The sequence below is a fragment of the Poromitra crassiceps genome, assembly GCF_964638095.1.
Source record: "Poromitra crassiceps genome assembly, chromosome: 8".
NCBI lineage: Eukaryota > Metazoa > Chordata > Actinopteri > Beryciformes > Melamphaidae > Poromitra > Poromitra crassiceps.
The window spans coordinates 23808749-23826749 of record NC_139629.1 but is presented as its reverse complement, the minus strand read 5'-3'; the positions used below and the strand labels follow the sequence as shown (position 1 = coordinate 23826749).

Genomic DNA, 18001 nt, shown 5'->3' with positions numbered 1-18001 from the left:
TCCAGTAACACTGCCTTAGGGCACACCTTCCGACCTATTAGATCCAGTAACACTGCCTTAGGGCACACCTTCCGACCTATTAGATCCAGTAACACTGCCTTAGGGCACACCTTCCGACCTATTAGATCCAGTAACACTACCTTAGGGCACACCTTCCGACCTATTAGATCCAGTAACACTGCCTTAGGGCACACCTTCCGACCTATTAGATCCAGTAACACTACCTTAGGGCACACCTTCCAACCTATTAGATCCAGTAACACTACCTTAGGGCACACCTTCCAACCTATTAGATCCAGTAACACTGCCTTAGGGCACACCTTCCAACCTATTAGATCCAGTAACACTGCCTTAGGGCATACCTTCCAACCTATTAGATCCAGTAACACTACCTTAGGGCACACCTTCCAACCTATTAGATCCAGTAACACTGCCTTAGGGCACACCTTCCGACCTATTAGATCCAGTAACACTACCTTAGGGCACACCTTCCGACCTATTAGATCCAGTAACACTACCTTAGGGCACACCTTCCGACCTATTAGATCCAGTAACACTGCCTTAGGGCACACCTTCCAACCTATTAGATCCAGTAACACTGCCTTAGGGCACACCTTCCAACCTATTAGATCCAGTAACACTGCCTTAGGGCACACCTTCCGACCTATTAGATCCAGTAACACTGCCTTAGGGCATACCTTCCGACCTATTAGATCCAGTAACACTGCCTTAGGGCACACCTTCCGACCTATTAGATCCAGTAACACTGCCTTAGGGCATACCTTCCGACCTATTAGATCCAGTAACACTGCCTTAGGGCACACCTTCCGACCTATTAGATCCAGTAACACTGCCTTAGGGCATACCTTCCGACCTATTAGATCCAGTAACACTGCCTTAGGGCACACCTTCCAACCTATTAGATCCAGTAACACTACCTTAGGGCATACCTTCCAACCTATTAGATCCAGTAACACTGCCTTAGGGCACACCTTCCGACCTATTAGATCCAGTAACACTGCCTTAGGGCATACCTTCCAACCTATTAGATCCAGTAACACTGCCTTAGGGCACACCTTCCAACCTATTAGATCCAGTAACACTGCCTTAGGGCATACCTTCCAACCTATTAGATCCAGTAACACTGCCTTAGGGCATACCTTCCAACCTATTAGATCCAGTAACACTACCTTAGGGCACACCTTCCAACCTATTAGATCCAGTAACACTACCTTAGGGCACACCTTCCAACCTATTAGATCCAGTAACACTGCCTTAGGGCACACCTTCCAACCTATTAGATCCAGTAACACTGCCTTAGGGCACACCTTCCAACCTATTAGATCCAGTAACACTACCTTAGGGCACACCTTCCGACCTATTAGATCCAGCATCTCTACCTTAGGGCACACCTTCCAACCTATTAGATCCAGTAACACTGCCTACAAACTCAGAACAATCCAGACCCAAACTACTACTACTGACCTCATTGGCACCCAGTCACCAATGGCAGTGGATTTGGTGAGAGAGATGACAAGTAGACCAAGATCTAATCAAAGATCTAAACCTGAGATCATGGTCAGCAGCCAGTTGTGATTGCACACAGACATAAAATTCATAGTATTCCCACCAATATGGCGCTATAATACACAGAGCTCATTGGCTGTATGTGTCACTTGATTTTAATCACCTGTTAATTGATTACAATCACCTATTATTATTTTCCTACCAAGATGGCCGTGTGGTGATGTAACAGAATACTATCAATACAAACACACAGCTGGTGGCGTGGAAGTATAGAGACACTGCATGAAATAGGCCACGCCCATCACGGGGGAAAGCTCTCCGTTCACTTCCACACACCAGCGTCATTTTCCTTGAATTAAACATAGCTAAAAGCTGTTGTGTGGTGGGCTACGCAGACAACAAATGTAAAAAATCTGCAATTAAAGTTTTTTTGTAGTAAGTAAGCCATTGAGAATGTGTTCATGTTCCATATATACGATCTTTGTGTAAAACACGCGACCATGCACGTGACATAGGAGAGCGCCAGGATGGGGGGGGTCTGTATTCCCCCGTTTTGGGCGTGGTTTCTGAATGATGACGCGCTCCGCAGTGTCTCTATGTTTGCAAAAACACAATAAAATATGCACAAGGATAAGCGTTGTCACGAATCTCACAAGAACTGAAATTGTTTGTATGCTACTTTAACACAGTTGCAAAACACAGGTGCCAGGAGGAGCCAAATATGGAACCATTTCACTTCTATAAATACTGCTTCACACGCTCAATTCAAGCGTGCATGCTCGCCTGACGCCTGCTGCTCAACTGCCAGTTGAGCAATTGTGCGCCGTGTGCCGTGTTGGTGATATTAATATTGGCATCAAAAGTCAAAATGACGGTGTGATGACAACACTATAGGGGTGTCACGATACACTCAGTTCACGATACGATACGTATCACGATACTGGGTTCACGATAACGATACGATACGATACGATTTTAACAATATTTTTTTAAACTTGAATAATGACAATATATGACTGGAAAAGTAGTATTTTATTTGAAACGCACAAATACAAAACATGCTGTTGTGGGAAATTGTTATTACAATAACAACTAGAAAAAACATGAGATTGGAGATAAGGCTTATCTTGAAATAGAATGAGTTACACCGTCACTTAGATTTACTTTGAACTAAAAGGTTTCTCAGCAGTATAAATTCTCATTATGCATCTTCAGTTTTTCTTCAAACTCAAACAACAAGACTTTTCTTAGTCTATTTTTTATGCATCTTCAGTTTTTCCTGTCAAGTAAACAGTTTTGCCAGAAACTCAATTGAATGGTTTCTCTCCTGTATAACTTCTCATGTGTCTCTTCAGAGACTTGTTCAACTGAACTACTTTCCACACATTGAACTTCAACAAACAAAGACGTTTCTTAGTCTATTTTTTAAAAAAAAAGAAAAGAAAAAAAAAAAAAAAAGAAAAGAAAATGCGATATGAGATTTCATCTCAACGATACATATCGTGACGTTTTACTATCGCGAAATTTCGTGGGACGATATATTGTGACACCCCTACAACACTAACATGGATATTACAGCCCTCTGCCTTCATCAGATGTGGCCCTGAACGCTCCTCTTCAGCAGGCCTCCAGAGAGGGCTGCAAATCTGGGCCATTCAATGATGCTAGAGAGAAGCACTCGCTAAAAACACTATACTGTGACACATATTCACCTATGGGCCTTTGCCAACCTCACTCATCAAAATGACTCCGTCGGAGACAGCAGAGTGCCCTGTGAGGATAGTCCCAAACACACACACACACACACACACACACACACACACACTGTTGGATTGGTTTCAGTGCTCAGACAACCCATAATAAAACACATGGGGACATCACAACAAGAGTGGACCACCAGGGCATCAAGCAAGAGCAATATAAGGATATTATGGGTAGGGATGGGGCCGATCTGATCCAATATCGGTATCGGGTGCCGATATTGGCACTAATTCACGAATCAGAATAGAGGGGGAAAAACCTTTTTTTTTTTTTTTTTGCAGCGCGGGCCGTAATTTGCCCATGTACGGTATAATAGTATCCTTCTTTGCCTTGTATATTTTCTTAATTTTGTCTACTTTTTGCAAGATATATTTAAAAATAATCTTTAATTGGCCAAATCTTTGCCTATATTGTGTATACAGTATTCAAGAAAAATATTGGTATCGGCATAATATCGGTATCGGCAGATATCCAAATAATCCAGTTATCGGAATCGGATCGGAAGTGGAAAAATGTGGATCGGTGCATCCCTAATTATGGAGCTACAAGATAACGGTATGCTACAATAATAACATTCATTCCACTCTAACCATGAGACAATTCACCATTTGAGACAGGATTCAGAACAATACAAAAGGAGTCTCTTGCGCGTCAGCCCCTCCGCAAAAGGAGGTCGGTGCTCTCAGGACAGGACAGTATTATGACAAAAGTTCAATGGACAAACCAAAGAGGATCCTGGAGCACACGATTCACTGGAAAATTGCTTTATTCAATGACTAACGTTTCAACGCCTACTGCGTCTTCATCAGAGTCAAACAGGATTCAGAACACTTTGGTTATTCTGCAGTGAAAAGATGACACACTGTAATGTCTAGCAGGGGAGGTCTGGTCTACCTCATGTTCTCCTCTTCAACCTGTGCTGAATGCCATACGTCCCTACTCCTAAACTGTACAGCTCCCAGGCTGCACACGGCTCTCAAAACCGAACATGACAAGTTTCAGCTGTCTCACTCCAGCTCACCAGGTCTGTAGGCCATCCATGCCAAATTGTGAAAACTAAAAAAAAAAAAAATGCATCAAGCCAAATCAACATCATGTGATTCAAAGAGAGGCGGAGCATCTCGTTATGTGAGGAGAAAGGATTTCGTGCGACAGATAAAAACGATGGACAGCATAGCTGAAGGGCAATAATGCAGGCAGTGTTGTGTGTGTGTGTGTGTGTGTGTGTGTGTGTGTGTGTGTGTGTGTGTGTGTGTGTGTGTGTGTGTGTGGCGTCTTTGGATGATGGAGCAGGTACAGAAATGCAATATAGGAAAGTATGTGGTGCAGAGATACGCATTTTTGTACACATGCCTCTGTAAACATGATATAAAGGTAGTTGAAAAGAACAAAATGAGCTGCAGCTGCTCTGGATTTTCTGTGGTTCAAATCAATTGATAGTGCACACAACATTCTGCACGAGCAAATCTAGATCAAATATGTGAACCTTGATGGAAAAGAGAGATGGGAAGTCAAGTAGTCGGCACTCCCACAGTTAGAAGAACTGGCAGGGGTTCACATTTAGTTGAAGCCACATGTAGGAGTGAAATTAACTGAATTGTTTTTGGTACGGTGACGTCACGTAACAAGACTAGTGGCCGTATGTGATGCCTGCTTTCTAGGCTAAGGGCAAGTGTTGTCATTGCCCCGTTTCTAGCACTCAAAACCCCCCTTACCACTGGGTCAGTACCAGAGTTGGGGTCCGTTACTCAAAAAAGTAATATATTACACATTACACATTACTTTCAAAAAAGGTAATGCCTTACTTTACTTGATTACTCCCTGGAGAAAGTAATTCGTTACACTACTCGTTACATTACTTTTGCGTTACTCCGTAACATCGCCTGAGATGCATTGTCACGTAATTTGCCAGTTAACAATACAACATTAATCCTTACATATATGCCCATATATTAGCACAAATCTCTATCGTAATAAGGTAGGTTGCAAAACTTTTCCTGTCTGATGGTGGCTGTCCGTTCCCTGCCATCTGTATTTTGCTCAATATGTTTCTGAAAAATGGCAATTTCATTCTACTGTTGAAATTGGCAACATTTCCTCTACCATGTAGGAGGAGGCAACAAGCCTGTCCATCTCTGATTTTGATGTTACCTGGTGAAAAGAAAGCTTTTGCTGCTTGCTTGGGGTCGAGGCAGGCGACTCAGCTTGGGTCTGCAACCAGCTTTGTGTTAGCATGTTTCCACTGCAGATGCTTTGAGAGGTTTATGTCGTAGGCTACCGTAGCTAGCTGCTTCTGTCCAGGGCGTTTGCAGTTTCACATTCTTGTCCTCCCGCGCAACAAAAACTTGTCTAGAAGATGGCGCTTTTTGGCAGATTGCTGGCAGACTATTATGGAACATACGCACTGCGCCCACTTCACTAGAACACGTTGTATTTACAAGGGGTATTTACAGACCCCATCGCTGTATGTGGGTTTCTCTTATGGTTTACGTTTACATTTAATTTAATTTAATTTTGTCCAATATTCAGATATTCCAGAATTGCATGTTGTGTTAAAATACATATTATTTATATCTAACACTCTTTAGCCTGATTTAATTGTAAAACAGAGTGTAAAAAGTTATGCAAAGCCTTTCGGGGAAATTTAACCCATGGAAGAGGAAAGTGGGCGGAGTTCCCAGCATGCCCTGGGGGTACTGTGTTTTTGTGTCAATTGTTTGTTTGTCAATGTGTTTTGGAGGTTAAAATGATTTATTGTTCTATATGCATGATGTTAGTTATCTGATAAGTTATGTGTCGACTAATAGTGCTGTTCTGCATGCTAATACAAAGTTGAAATATTGGCACCATGATTGATTCTGCTGTGCAGTTAAGTGACCCGTCTGATGGGACACAGGATCTGCTATTGAAACGGAGATCTTTTCTCTCTATCTTGCTAGTATGCATGTAACGAGGTAAGCGTTTGATTAGTAACTGTAATGTGATTACTCCACTTAGGTACAGTAGTGCCTTACACTACTCGTTACCGACAAGAGTAATGTGATTACAGTAGCGCGTTACTTTGTAACGCGTTACCCCCAACTCTGGTCAGTACATCATCAAAGGATGTGTTTCAGTGACCCAGTGTCCGTTTTCTGCCAGCTAGTTCAATTCAACACACACTGAGGTTCTGGTCGGGATCTGTAACGTTAACGTTATTTGTTTTGCGCCGTTCAATATTGCTGGTAGCGACAGCCACTGCACTACCCGCACGCCCCTCTGTCTTGCCTTCTGAAAGTTTGGGAAAAAACAACAACACTGACATGTCATAAGCATTGTGTGTGTTTATACCGCGGGGTGTCTGTGTGAGACCTATAGACCTTATTCGATTGAGGTAACTCACATACGGGCACGCCCACCGCTGCCATGTTGTCGACGTAGCGCTGTAGCTCTCAAGTGACAGCCTATGTGAGAGCAGCGTTTATAGGAAGCTAGCCGCTGTTAGCGTTACCTGTATCGTTCCTGTTGTGTTCGGATGGTGACCTGCGTTAGGCATGGCTGTAGTAATGACAGCAATAAAGTCCCCGTGGTTTGTTTCTATCTCTACCGTCCACAGACGTGAAGGGAGCGAGACGGAGGATACGTCAGCAGCACAGGAGATGTGTGGATAGTTAGGAGAGACAGGTGAAACTTTCTGACAGCTCCTCACAGCAAAGTCTGTTCACCTCGTTTTTTCTTTTGTTTATTATTACAGCAGGCATTAACGGCAGCATACAAACAACAACTCTGGGGTTTTTATTGCTGTCATCACTATCGCTATTTTGTAATGGAACAGAAACGACAATAAGGCTGTTACTAGTAGCGCTGTGCGTGCAGGACGGTTTGTCAACAATATGGCGCCGTCCAGGGTTAGCGAATAAGGTCTATAGCCTGCGAGCATTTCTTTTGAAGAAACACAGAAAGCCATCGAGAAAAGAGAAAGAAAGAAAATAGTCGTGTTCAAAGGCGGCAATGATTGACTGGGGTTAGCTAGCACCAGCTGCTACTCCTCAATATTTAGGCTAGGCACCACACTCCTGAAGCATATTTCCATTGGAATGAGAAGTGATGTAGCATGGAGGTTAATATTTACAGAGACTGGGAATGGATCAAGGTGAACAGAGTAAATAGCGAAGCCTGCTTTATGCCATCTGGGAACAGTAACCAATTCATTCCCCTTGTTAGTGAGAGACAGACAGACTGAGCAGTCAATAACTGACCTGGGGTCCCACTCCCAGAGGCCGCATTAAAGCTGAGGTTACACTACAAGACCTTCCCCCCCGATTTTACACAGGATTTCTAGTTGGGCACAGTCTGTCTTTGTCTACACTTTAGTCATCCTCAGTTGTTGTGGGCAGTCGGCACCAAAATCTGTTAGTGTATGATGGGTACAGATTAGGGCTGCACGATTTATCGTATTTTCATCGTCATCGCGATATGAAAATGCGCGATGAACACATCGCAAAAGTCACGTGTTATCGCAATTTTTTTTTTTTTTTACAGTGCACATGAACGCAACATGCAAGATACCGGCTGAATAAGTGTCCAAATGTTCATGTCATTCTGGCCAATACTCCACTTCTGTTATAACATTTCAGTCTGGAATATGGAATATCTTTCAATAATCGTTATGACTAAAAGGCTAAGTAAGTAAGTAAGAAGTAAAAATTTAAATAATTAACTTGTTGGTTTTGGATTTTTTTTAGCTTCAAGAGTGCATTTTTTTCCGTATGACCCTCAACACAGGCTTTGAGAATCCCGTGCCACTTACTGATACGTATGCTTAAATTAACACACTCGTATTGCAAAATGAATTTAGGCCCTCACTGTAATACTTCAGAAGTTGAATTTGAAGTTCAGCATTAATACATTTGTCATTTTTTGTCTTAGATTTACCTTTGTGTGTTATTGCAATATAAAACTACATAATTGAGAATCGATTCTAGATTCGAGAATCGTTGGAATCGAGAATCGATTCTGGAATCGGATCGTGACCCCAGGAATCGGAATCGGATCGGATCGTGGCTTAGCCGGATCGGAGCACCCCTACCCATTAATATTTTTGTTTATAGCATTTTATTTATTTATCGCAGGTTATTTATCGTCATCGCAATATTGAACAGTGTTATCGCACATCGCAGCTTTTCCTCATATCGTGCAGCCCTAGTACAGATTCTAATCGTCAAGCGTGTACTGCCTCCGGACGCCAGTCGGAGCCACAACGATTAGATCAAACATGTTTGAATTTCCAAGCCGGCTCTGGATGCAGTCGGAGTGGACTGCAGTGAGAGGCAGGCCTCCCCAGGGGGGCTCCAAGCAGTTTCAGGGAAGGCTCAGTGAAAAAATATTACATTATCAAAAGGAGATAGCCTACATGTGTGTGATTTGGTTAAAGAGATAGTTCAGAGATTCAGTAGTTTGGGGGAATTTAACTGTTTTTCCCACTTTCTCCAGAGTCAGAAACAATTGTTTAGTGGCTATGGGGGTCAAACAAACAACATAATCATGATCCCATAGTCATCCAGGACTTGAGCGAGGGGGGCTCCTTTTGGGGGAGGCCCACAGTCTCAGACTTTGAAAACCCCTGGTCTAGTGTATCCTAGGCTTTAGACCAGGGGTGTCAAACATGCGGCCCGGGGGCCAGATCCGGCCCCCCAAAGGGTCCAATCCGGCCCAAAGGATGACTTTGCAAAGTGTGAAAATTGCACTGAGAAGTCCTTCAATCCAATGTGATGCACTTGTGAAGGCTAAGAGGTAGCAGGTTTCAGGAGCAAGTTAAATATTAAGTTGCCTATTATTCATGTTATCTGTATTAATCACTAAATAGTCGGCTATTTTCATTACCTTTGATTGACTATAGAGAATTGCACAGTTGCCATCAATTGTAATCAGGGGTGTAGTGATAAATACAGAGGTGGGTAAACTATCCAAGGTGAGTAGTTTATCCACCTTGTTTGCCCTCATTGATTGATACAGTTGATCTGAAAATAGGTAAGTAAATTATCTGCCTCATTTCAAAGGGGTGGCTAAATTGTGTTTACTTGCGTTTACCCTCCACTACACCCCTGATGGTAATGCACAGTACAGACAGTAGATAATATGCTTGATGGTAGCTGAGATAACCCTACATATTGTAGAGTTGTACCTGTCATTCTTTACACTAAGATAAACAGGAACATTTTAAGGTTGTGTCATGTATAGCTTATTATTGATTATTGATTTTCATTGTCTGGCCCACTTGACACCAAATTGGGTTCTATGTGGCCCGTGGACTAAAATGAGTTTGACACCCCTGCTTTAGACTTTCTCGTCTGTGTAATTTTGACAGAATCATAATGTCATAATCTATTATTACCTGGGTTAATGACAGACAGCCTTCAGATTTTTCTGTCATTGTTAAAAATAATCGGTAAAAGATGGAAAATATTTGGTTAATGCGACCACTAGTGCCCGCCGAGACATGACGGATGGTGGAACAGCGTGAACGTGTAACAGAGACTAGCCAGCATGAAACATCGCTAGACTTGTTTTCTGTGCTTGCCAAAGTATGACAGAGTGTTGAGTTTTTGAGATAAGGTATTATGGCCACATCCTAATACCATCACAACATGACATTTGCCACATTTCTAATCTAGCCTGTTTATTGATATGAAATTCTGTTGATGTGAATCATGAAGAAATAAATTATTAATACTCCACTGCGCCCATAATGGCATAAACGCGGGTCTGCCTAACAGCTCTCCTAAGTCAATGATATTGTACAAAATAATATACTTCATTCAGGTCAGTAAATACCTAAAATCAACAATTTTGCAGATAAATTGTCAGACTCTGGAGCTACCAACTGTACGCAGTATTTCCTGATCTAACCTACAGTGACACAGCATTTTGAATCTCATGATGTAGCTTCCCGTAAAGTGTTAGCACATAAGCATGTTGTTTTGTAACTGGAACAGTCACCTGACAAGCCAGCCACCCTCAAGCAGAACTTGGGACACAAGCAGGAGTTCTTTCTTAGTGTATTATAAAAAGAAGAAAAAAAAGCTACCACCTGCAGTTGAAGAATAAGATTGAGAAACTCTAGAGTAAGCTTTCATCCGATTAGACCAGTCAACAGTGAGTCAGGGCCAACACATAGGCCAGGGACATTTGTGGGTCCTTCTTTTTGGAATCAAAGTTGAACACATGGTCTTCTGAATCATATCTTTTAGCCTATCTCATATGCTATGCTTCCCAAAAAACAGGTGGCTATATTTAAAGAAAGCAAAGAGCCTAATGAGGGAGTGAGAGAGGAAGGTGATTTAGGAAAGTGTCCATGTTAAGAAAAACACTTAACGTCCTTAATCTGCTCTCTAGATTTCTCCATATGTGATCCTCCCTGGATCAGCTTGTCCCATTCATGTCTTTCACAGAAGAGCGCTCATACCACTAAGTAAGCTGGGAAAGCCCACTGCAATACAGCAAATAACAGCCAGTTCAATGTGATCAAGTATTGGTCGTGCTGTGCATGTGACTCTTGGTTGTGGCGAGGAGTTTACTCACAGTGATAACAGCCTTGCTCAGGCAGAGGGACCCCCGGCAGCCATACTCCCTCTCATCCTGAGACTTGTAGTAGCTCAGCGTGTTGTTCTTCAGCACCACCCAACGGTCCTGCCAGCCGTGGATGTAGTTTGTCCACTGGAATAAAACAACTCTTGTCAATATTTGTGCATATTATAAGCATAAAATACAGGCTCTGCTAGTCAGATGCTTTGTCTGGGTAAACTTGAGAAGCAAGGACACGACTGTGACGATGAGTTAGTTATGTAAAGTATATTATCCTCACAAAACTTAGGTAGCATGTGTAGAGGGCTTACTTGTAGAGGGCTTACTATGATTGAACAGGTGAGTTTTTTTGTGTGGATCTGCATAATCTCACACAATATGCTTGGTTAGCAGATCAGCAGGCAATCTGTTTAGAGCTAACCCTAGCAGTGTTCAGTGAGAATAGCCCAGTCTACACAACACAAGCTTTCCAAACGCTGAACTAATTAAAACTATGGTCGATTTGGCTCAGTAAGTAAGTGACAGAAGCAATTGGAAAAATAGGACATCAAGACGTTTTGTAACTGTAAACTGCAATATTTGTTTACAAAGACAATCAGAGGGCAGATCAAATTACACAATAGCTTGCAAATGCTTCATTTCATCAACAGATACTCTGGCAGCAACAGGCATACTTAACCTGTTAAAGCACCTGGCAAAAAACCAAACATTTTATTGTTCTGAAAGCAGTCAGTGTAATTTGCAATTGGCCCATAACCTTGAGTATATTTGCTGTATCCACATTCTTATCATCCTAGACAGTGTGTTGGAATGTGCAGGGCTTTTTTCCCCAACTTTTGAAATCAGTAGTTTAAGTCCACCCAAATCCTTCTTTTTGATAGGGAAACACTCATATCTGCCTGCTGTAAGATGGGAATGAGTCTAACGAGTTGACAATTCATTCTGAATATCGGGCTAACATATCATTTTAGCTGAGCATTTGGGCACGTTTCTGGACAAGGTGAAGGTGATTACAGTAGCTACACACAGTCTAATTGAGCTCAAATCAGCATTCCCACAGCTTCAGCGGCTACTTTTGGTCTAAACAAAGATACATGATAGATACTATTATTAGATAAATCGATAGCACACGTGCCACGGTTTCATGTTGTGAAACTGCACCAAATGTCTCACTTTATGTAACAGCCACCCTGACAGTGATTGAGTTTTGTTTTGGAAAGCCAGTTACCTTACTAAGGACTCCACTGAACTCGGCGATACCATTGCAAACTGGATGTCCCGTCTCCACTGGCTCAAGATCCTCTTCGGAACCCGAGGAGTTCCAGCTTTGGTTGTCGGACATTTCCTTCCCTGGCTAACGTTTGCAAGCCCGATTAGAAAAACAATAAATTCAGCATGCACTCAGAATACGATTAATCAGACCAGCAGTAGCAGGTGAGCTGCAAGGATGTGCGTGCCAAGCAAGTAACGAGCAATAACGTCAACGTGACTTCATTGGATCGTGTTGTGTATCTTCTAGTTAGCTAATTGCCTTGAGAGAGCATGACGAGTTCGTCCAAATAGCTGTGCGCTCGGCAGTATCGTATCGATAGCTCGCACTCGAAACCGTTAGCTAACGCGGTTGGCCCTCATTAGTGTATAGATTAGCCAGGTTAACGTTAGCTGTCAGCACTACTCAACCGCCCCTTTCGTCCCAGCCTCGCCAGCGTATGTTCACAGTTCCAGAAGCAGGAAGTGGATACGATTTAAAAAAAATAAAATTACACGTGCGAGCTTCGACGGTCAACAGTGTAATCCGTCGCTGACTTTCAGAAAAGCGTTTCGCTAGGTTTAGTTTTCTTCTGTACTGGTGGTGACAGCTCTCTACTAGCCAAACGCCATGTTCCACTGACGTCTCTGTGTGTGTCTGTGTGTGTGTGTGTGTGTGTGTGAGTGAGTGAGCGCGTGTATCAACTTGTGTGGTGCGTAGCATGAGCAGGGGCGCTGGCTCTGCTCTGACGTCACCAAATCCACTCCTTATTTGGGAACAGACTCCGCCTCCTGTATTAGTGTCCTCGAAATAGAAAAGTAGAGCAAGTGCGATGCTAGTGCTACAACATACATTATACATGTTGTGTATATTATAGGTTGGTTGCTAGGCTACCCTCAAACAAAAGCACAGGAGTGCACAGACCCTAGCTTGAGAAGTCCCAGGGACCCCCATGTGGGAGGGGTGTATGTGTGTGGGCAGAGTGAACCCTGAATAGAAATTCATTCTATTTTCTTACTGGAATAATTTCTATGTGGATTTTGCTGGGGACCTTCAACCCCCTCAAGGCAGGCCTATATAGTGGATAACTATTCATGTGAGGTTGAATTCTTTGGAAGGTCTCCATTGCAGAGCAAAGAAAAAAAAATTGCTTTCATGATGGCTTTTTTCTCCATAAACCATGCCCATTATGTGGATAACAACATGGGAAAACATCATCAGAAAACCAAGTCACCACGGGGATGAAAGCAGATGGCGCTATACTCCTATTCCAGTTTAAAAGGCTTTACTGTAAAATGTTGAACACTACTCAGTGACATAACATCTTCCACATTCATTCTCCAAGTATGTCCCCGCCCTCCTTCTCCCACACAAGCTTTTACTTATCTTATGAGTCATGTGATAATCCTCATGTAGTTTCACACACACACACACACACACACACACACACACACACACACTCACACATGTTTGAGGTATGTGAGAATTGTCTGTAAAATGAAAACCCAGCTTTAAAGGGATAGAAAGTAGTGAGGAGAGGAGAGGAGAGGAGAGGAGAGCAGATCACAGCTTGTAGCCATATGTCATGGGTTTTGTGGGTCTAACGTTCACTTGGAGTTGCACAAAATCATGAGACCCAGGAATGCAAACCACAAGACCTCTAGGCTACTAGCTGAACAATAACAACTCTGCATCTTCCCATCAAAATGCACACCAGATGGGTTTGAAGTGGAGATTTCAGAGCTAACAATTTATCTTGCCCCCCCCCTTAAATATGACGATAAACTGAACAGTACATAGACATGTACTGCACACAACCATTTTTGGTTGTGTGTTTGGTAAAGAGGACAATATGGACCAGAGGGGAATAATGTGTCTGTTTATTGATCTGTAGTTTGATATGTGTCATTCCCAGCACATGTTTGTTTTCAGTCTCCCAGCTGGGCCAAAGTAACTACTCTGTGGACTGGCTATGAGAAAGACTATGGGAGGAGGGAGGAGGGGGGGGGGGGGGGTGATGCTGTAGCAGAGGATAAAGTCCAGTAAAGAAACACTATTAGCAGGTCAGAGAGTTGCCCCCCCCCCCCCCCCCCCCCCCGTCCTCTCTGTGTCTTTAATGAAGTTAGTGCTGCTTTAAACCCACAGCCAACCCTTATTTCACATGAATTCCCTGGGAATTCCTGATCCGTCTCTCGGAGTCGGTAGCATGGCTTGCGTGGCTTGCGTGGTGGCACGGCCTCTAGGCCTTGTAAACAACTTGTTGTTTGACATTTAGACTAGATGGGATTAAGGAGTTGATTGAATCACGATGAGACGCCGCTTGTCCCCCCTGCCTTAGTGATCTGTGATTCATTTAGAGACCCAGGAGTCACTATAAGGGCCATGAGTCAAACTGGGCTGATTTGATTAGATCACATCCTCCTTCAAACGTCGTCTTCCTCGTTGGTCAGGGAAGGAAGCAGCTGCTCCACACAGGAGGGATGATTTTACTTCACATTGGTACATAGCTGCTGCACAGTATAAGGTCGGACTATATTTTAACAAGGATTTTTGTTTCAAAATTGAGACGTGGCGCACCACTTGCAAAAGGTGACCCTTGCTCTTACATAGTGATTGGCAACAGTGTGTACAGTACTCTCCAAATGGTAATTATACTCATTTACAGTAGGTCATTTGATTCCTTGCATGACAAAATGAAGATATTAAAAAATATTATCACCAATAACAGGTGCGTGTACGCCTAATCTGGAGATGGGCCTGCCCAGCCAGGACATTTTGACCTGCCTCCTGCTTCTTGTGCCCTCTACTGGTGGTATTAGAAACACATGTAGATTAGAATTAGAATTCTATTGGCTCGCTTGTGTGTGTGTGTGTGTGTGTGTGTGTGTGTGTGTGTGTGTGTGTGTGTGTGTGTGTGTGTGTGTGTGTGTGTGTGTGTGTGTGCGCGCACGTGTGTGTGTGTGTGTGTGTGTGTGTGTGTGTGTGTGTGTGTGTGTGCGCGCGTGTGTGTGTGTGTGTGTGTGTGTGTGTGTCTGTGTGTGTGTGTGTGTGTGTGCGCGCGCGCGTGTGCGTGTGTGTGTGTGTCTGTGTGTGTGTGTGTGTGTGTGTGTGTGTGTGTGCGCGCGCGCGCGCGCGCGCGCGCGTGTGTGTGTGTGTGCGTGTGTGTGATCAAGGTGCAGCAGCTGTGGTACTAATCCTGGACAAGCACACTTACTGACACTGTGACATCACTGAACTGACGGCTTCTGTGTGACCTAATGACCCAATTAGAAGGCAAAGGCTACCTGTGCCGTGTACTCGTACACCTGCGATGTTTCAAGATCCGTCAGGCAAAACATCCTCACTGATTTTGCATTGAAGGCTGATCAACAATCGGCACGTAATTTCTGAATGCTATAGTTGAGTTATATGACCTTCACACAGCCCCTGAACCTATTGCAAACAATTATCCCAGTGACAAGGGAGATCATTCACACAGGCCTCTCTCCCCAATGGCTCTCATTCCTCAGGGCCATCATTTCTATCTCGGTGACAAAGCACCCTCTGTTGGCCTGCATGGGCCAGTAAAACTGCAGCAGTGACACTAAATTGAATCCTACTGTAAGAATTACGTGTAGAATTTGTATCTGATGATCCCTCAATTAATTTTTAGACCATAAAAGTTTGTCAGTAGACAAATGTGACCATTGCGAAGAAAATTGGTTTTAGTCTGACTTGCTTTCAGACTTTTCATTTTCCACAAATAATCTCTTCATATTTAAGTCTTCAGCATACTGTCAACTGCTATTTAAGAGTGCTTGAGCGGTTCACTTGGTTTGGAATAGCAGGTGGTTGCATTAAACAACAAATCCATCCATTACACCTTATCCAAAGCCTCATTCATCTTTATGCAACTGGTTATCAGAGAAATCAAATCAAATAAATCAATGCAATCAAGTAAATTCAACTGGCAAGTGAGTGAAATAAAAATGCTAAACATTACAGAATAGATTAGTCATAGCTTCACATTTTCTCTAGCAGCTTTGATAGACTTCCTGGAATGACTACAGAAGAAATACTCAATTCTTGGAAGAAAAACAACTTTATTCACTTTTGTAAACATTAATTTTGTTCACACATCCAATCACTAAAGCCTGCTATAGGAATATATATATATATATATATATATATATATATATATATATGAATATATATATATAGTCATTTCATACACACAATCAATCTGTTAAACCAGTATGTCAGCATTATGAAAGGGACCAATGAATGCTCTCAATATTGATTATAAGTTATGACCATAATTATGACATTTATAGTACACTTTTCCTAACGAAATCACAGAGTACAAGGAACAAAATCAACTTATTAACAAGTATTTAGCTGTGATAAAGGGAAGTGCTGGAGGTGCTGGCTCCATTAAAGCTCATGCAGTGGAACAGGAGAAAATATTAGAACAATACAAATATGCATCAAAGATAAGAGAGACCACACAGCAGTTCATGCTTCCATATGAATAAATGTCAATTTGGCTATACTCTCTATCACAATTTGATATAGTGATTCAACCCATATCAGTTCCTGAAAGATTTTCCATTTGCTGTTCTAAACACCCAGTCCTGCAGCTCTTTCGTGTGTGTGTGTGTGTGTGTGTGTGTGTGTGTGTGTGTGTGTGTGTGTGTGTGTGTGTGTGTGTGTGTGTGTGTGTGTGTGTGTGTGTGTGTGTGTGTGTGTGTGTGTGTGTGTGTGTGTGGAGGGGGGAGGATGGAGGGGGGAGGATGGGGTGGGGGGGGGGTGGAACCTCAGGAACAGGAAGTGATGCGTTTTACATGTCCAGTTTTTTAGGAATGCACAGAAGAAGAAGAAGAAGAAGAGCTAATTTAGGTAGTTAGCATATGGTTAGCATGAACAGTGATAACCACACCATGGCTAAATAGACAAGAAAGGAGTAGATCTCAAACTTCATCAACCAAAAATCCAAGTAAAAAGGCATCACAGTCCCGCCCACACTGCAGTGTTTGATTGACAGCTGATCTCCAGGAATTGCAGTGAATCACCACAGCAATGAGCGCTGAGCAAAAAAGTCTAGCGAATTAAAAATCTTGAATGTCAGAACAGCAAATAGAAAATATTTCATGAAGTGCATATGGGTTGAATCACTATCAAGTTGTGATAGAGTTTATTCAAGCTTAGAGACCTCCACAGAGGCTTCTCCGTATAAACTATCAAGCATAAATCCAGCATAGAGAGGCTGAGTGAATGTGGTCTTGACTCTCTGGAGGAGAGTCATCATTCCCCCGAGGCAGTAGAAGGACAGAATACCTGCCTTGTGATCCAGGTACACTCCTATTGGGCATGCCCTATTCTGAGGGCGTGGGGTGGGATTTTCATTACTGTTATGTATGAATTGACTATCACAGGAGGTATAAAAGAATTCCCAAGACTTGTCATTGTATCCAAATTGAGATTCATGCCCTATTCTGCTAATATCCTTATATGCGACTGCTATTCCAGCTCCACAGCTAAGAGGCCGACCCCTCCTTACCTCCCAGTAACAACGTCCAGTAAGACCCTCTTTACTCAGGACCTGGAGCCTGTCCATGAATCTGTCTGGATGATGAGGATATGACTGTACATCTGCTGTAAATGTTGCTTTTCTGTTCCCCTCAGATAATAACAGACATGTGTTTGCTGTGTTTGGATCCAGTGTGATCTGACATGAATATTGTAAGAAGTCAGCTCTGGTCTTGGGCTCTGGTTGTGGCAGTAAAACATCCACATCCATCAGTGTCAGTGAGCTCTTCGGCCATTCCTCTGTCGCAATGTCCTGTAGTTTATCTCTGGCCTTTGACACAGCTGCAGTCACATCCTCAAAGTAGCGCAGAGGACGGCTATTGATCCTAGGCG

General features: G+C 42.9%; 2 protein-coding genes across 5 annotated transcripts in view; both read right to left on the bottom strand.

Annotated features, from left to right (window-relative positions):
* Window positions 1-12731, bottom strand: part of LOC310780945 (ceramide transfer protein-like) — a 43193-nt gene extending 30462 nt beyond the window's left edge. For all 4 annotated transcript variants that reach the window (XM_083641471.1, XM_083641473.1, XM_083641472.1 and 1 more), the window contains exons 1-2: window positions 12080-12731; window positions 10849-10983 (exon numbers count right to left, since the gene is read on the bottom strand). In XM_083641471.1, the coding sequence (XP_083497597.1) occupies window positions 10849-10983; window positions 12080-12193 (249 nt within the window). In that variant the 5' untranslated portion in view covers window positions 12194-12731. The remainder of the gene's footprint in view (window positions 1-10848; window positions 10984-12079) is intronic.
* A 4542-nt stretch (window positions 12732-17273) lies between these two features.
* Window positions 17274-18001, bottom strand: part of LOC310780573 (E3 ubiquitin/ISG15 ligase TRIM25-like) — a gene marked incomplete at both ends in the record, with an annotated part of 1689 nt that continues 961 nt past the window's right edge. Inside the window, one exon of the mRNA XM_083641119.1 lies at window positions 17274-17459. Within this exon, the coding sequence (XP_083497245.1) occupies window positions 17274-17459 (186 nt within the window). The remainder of the gene's footprint in view (window positions 17460-18001) is intronic.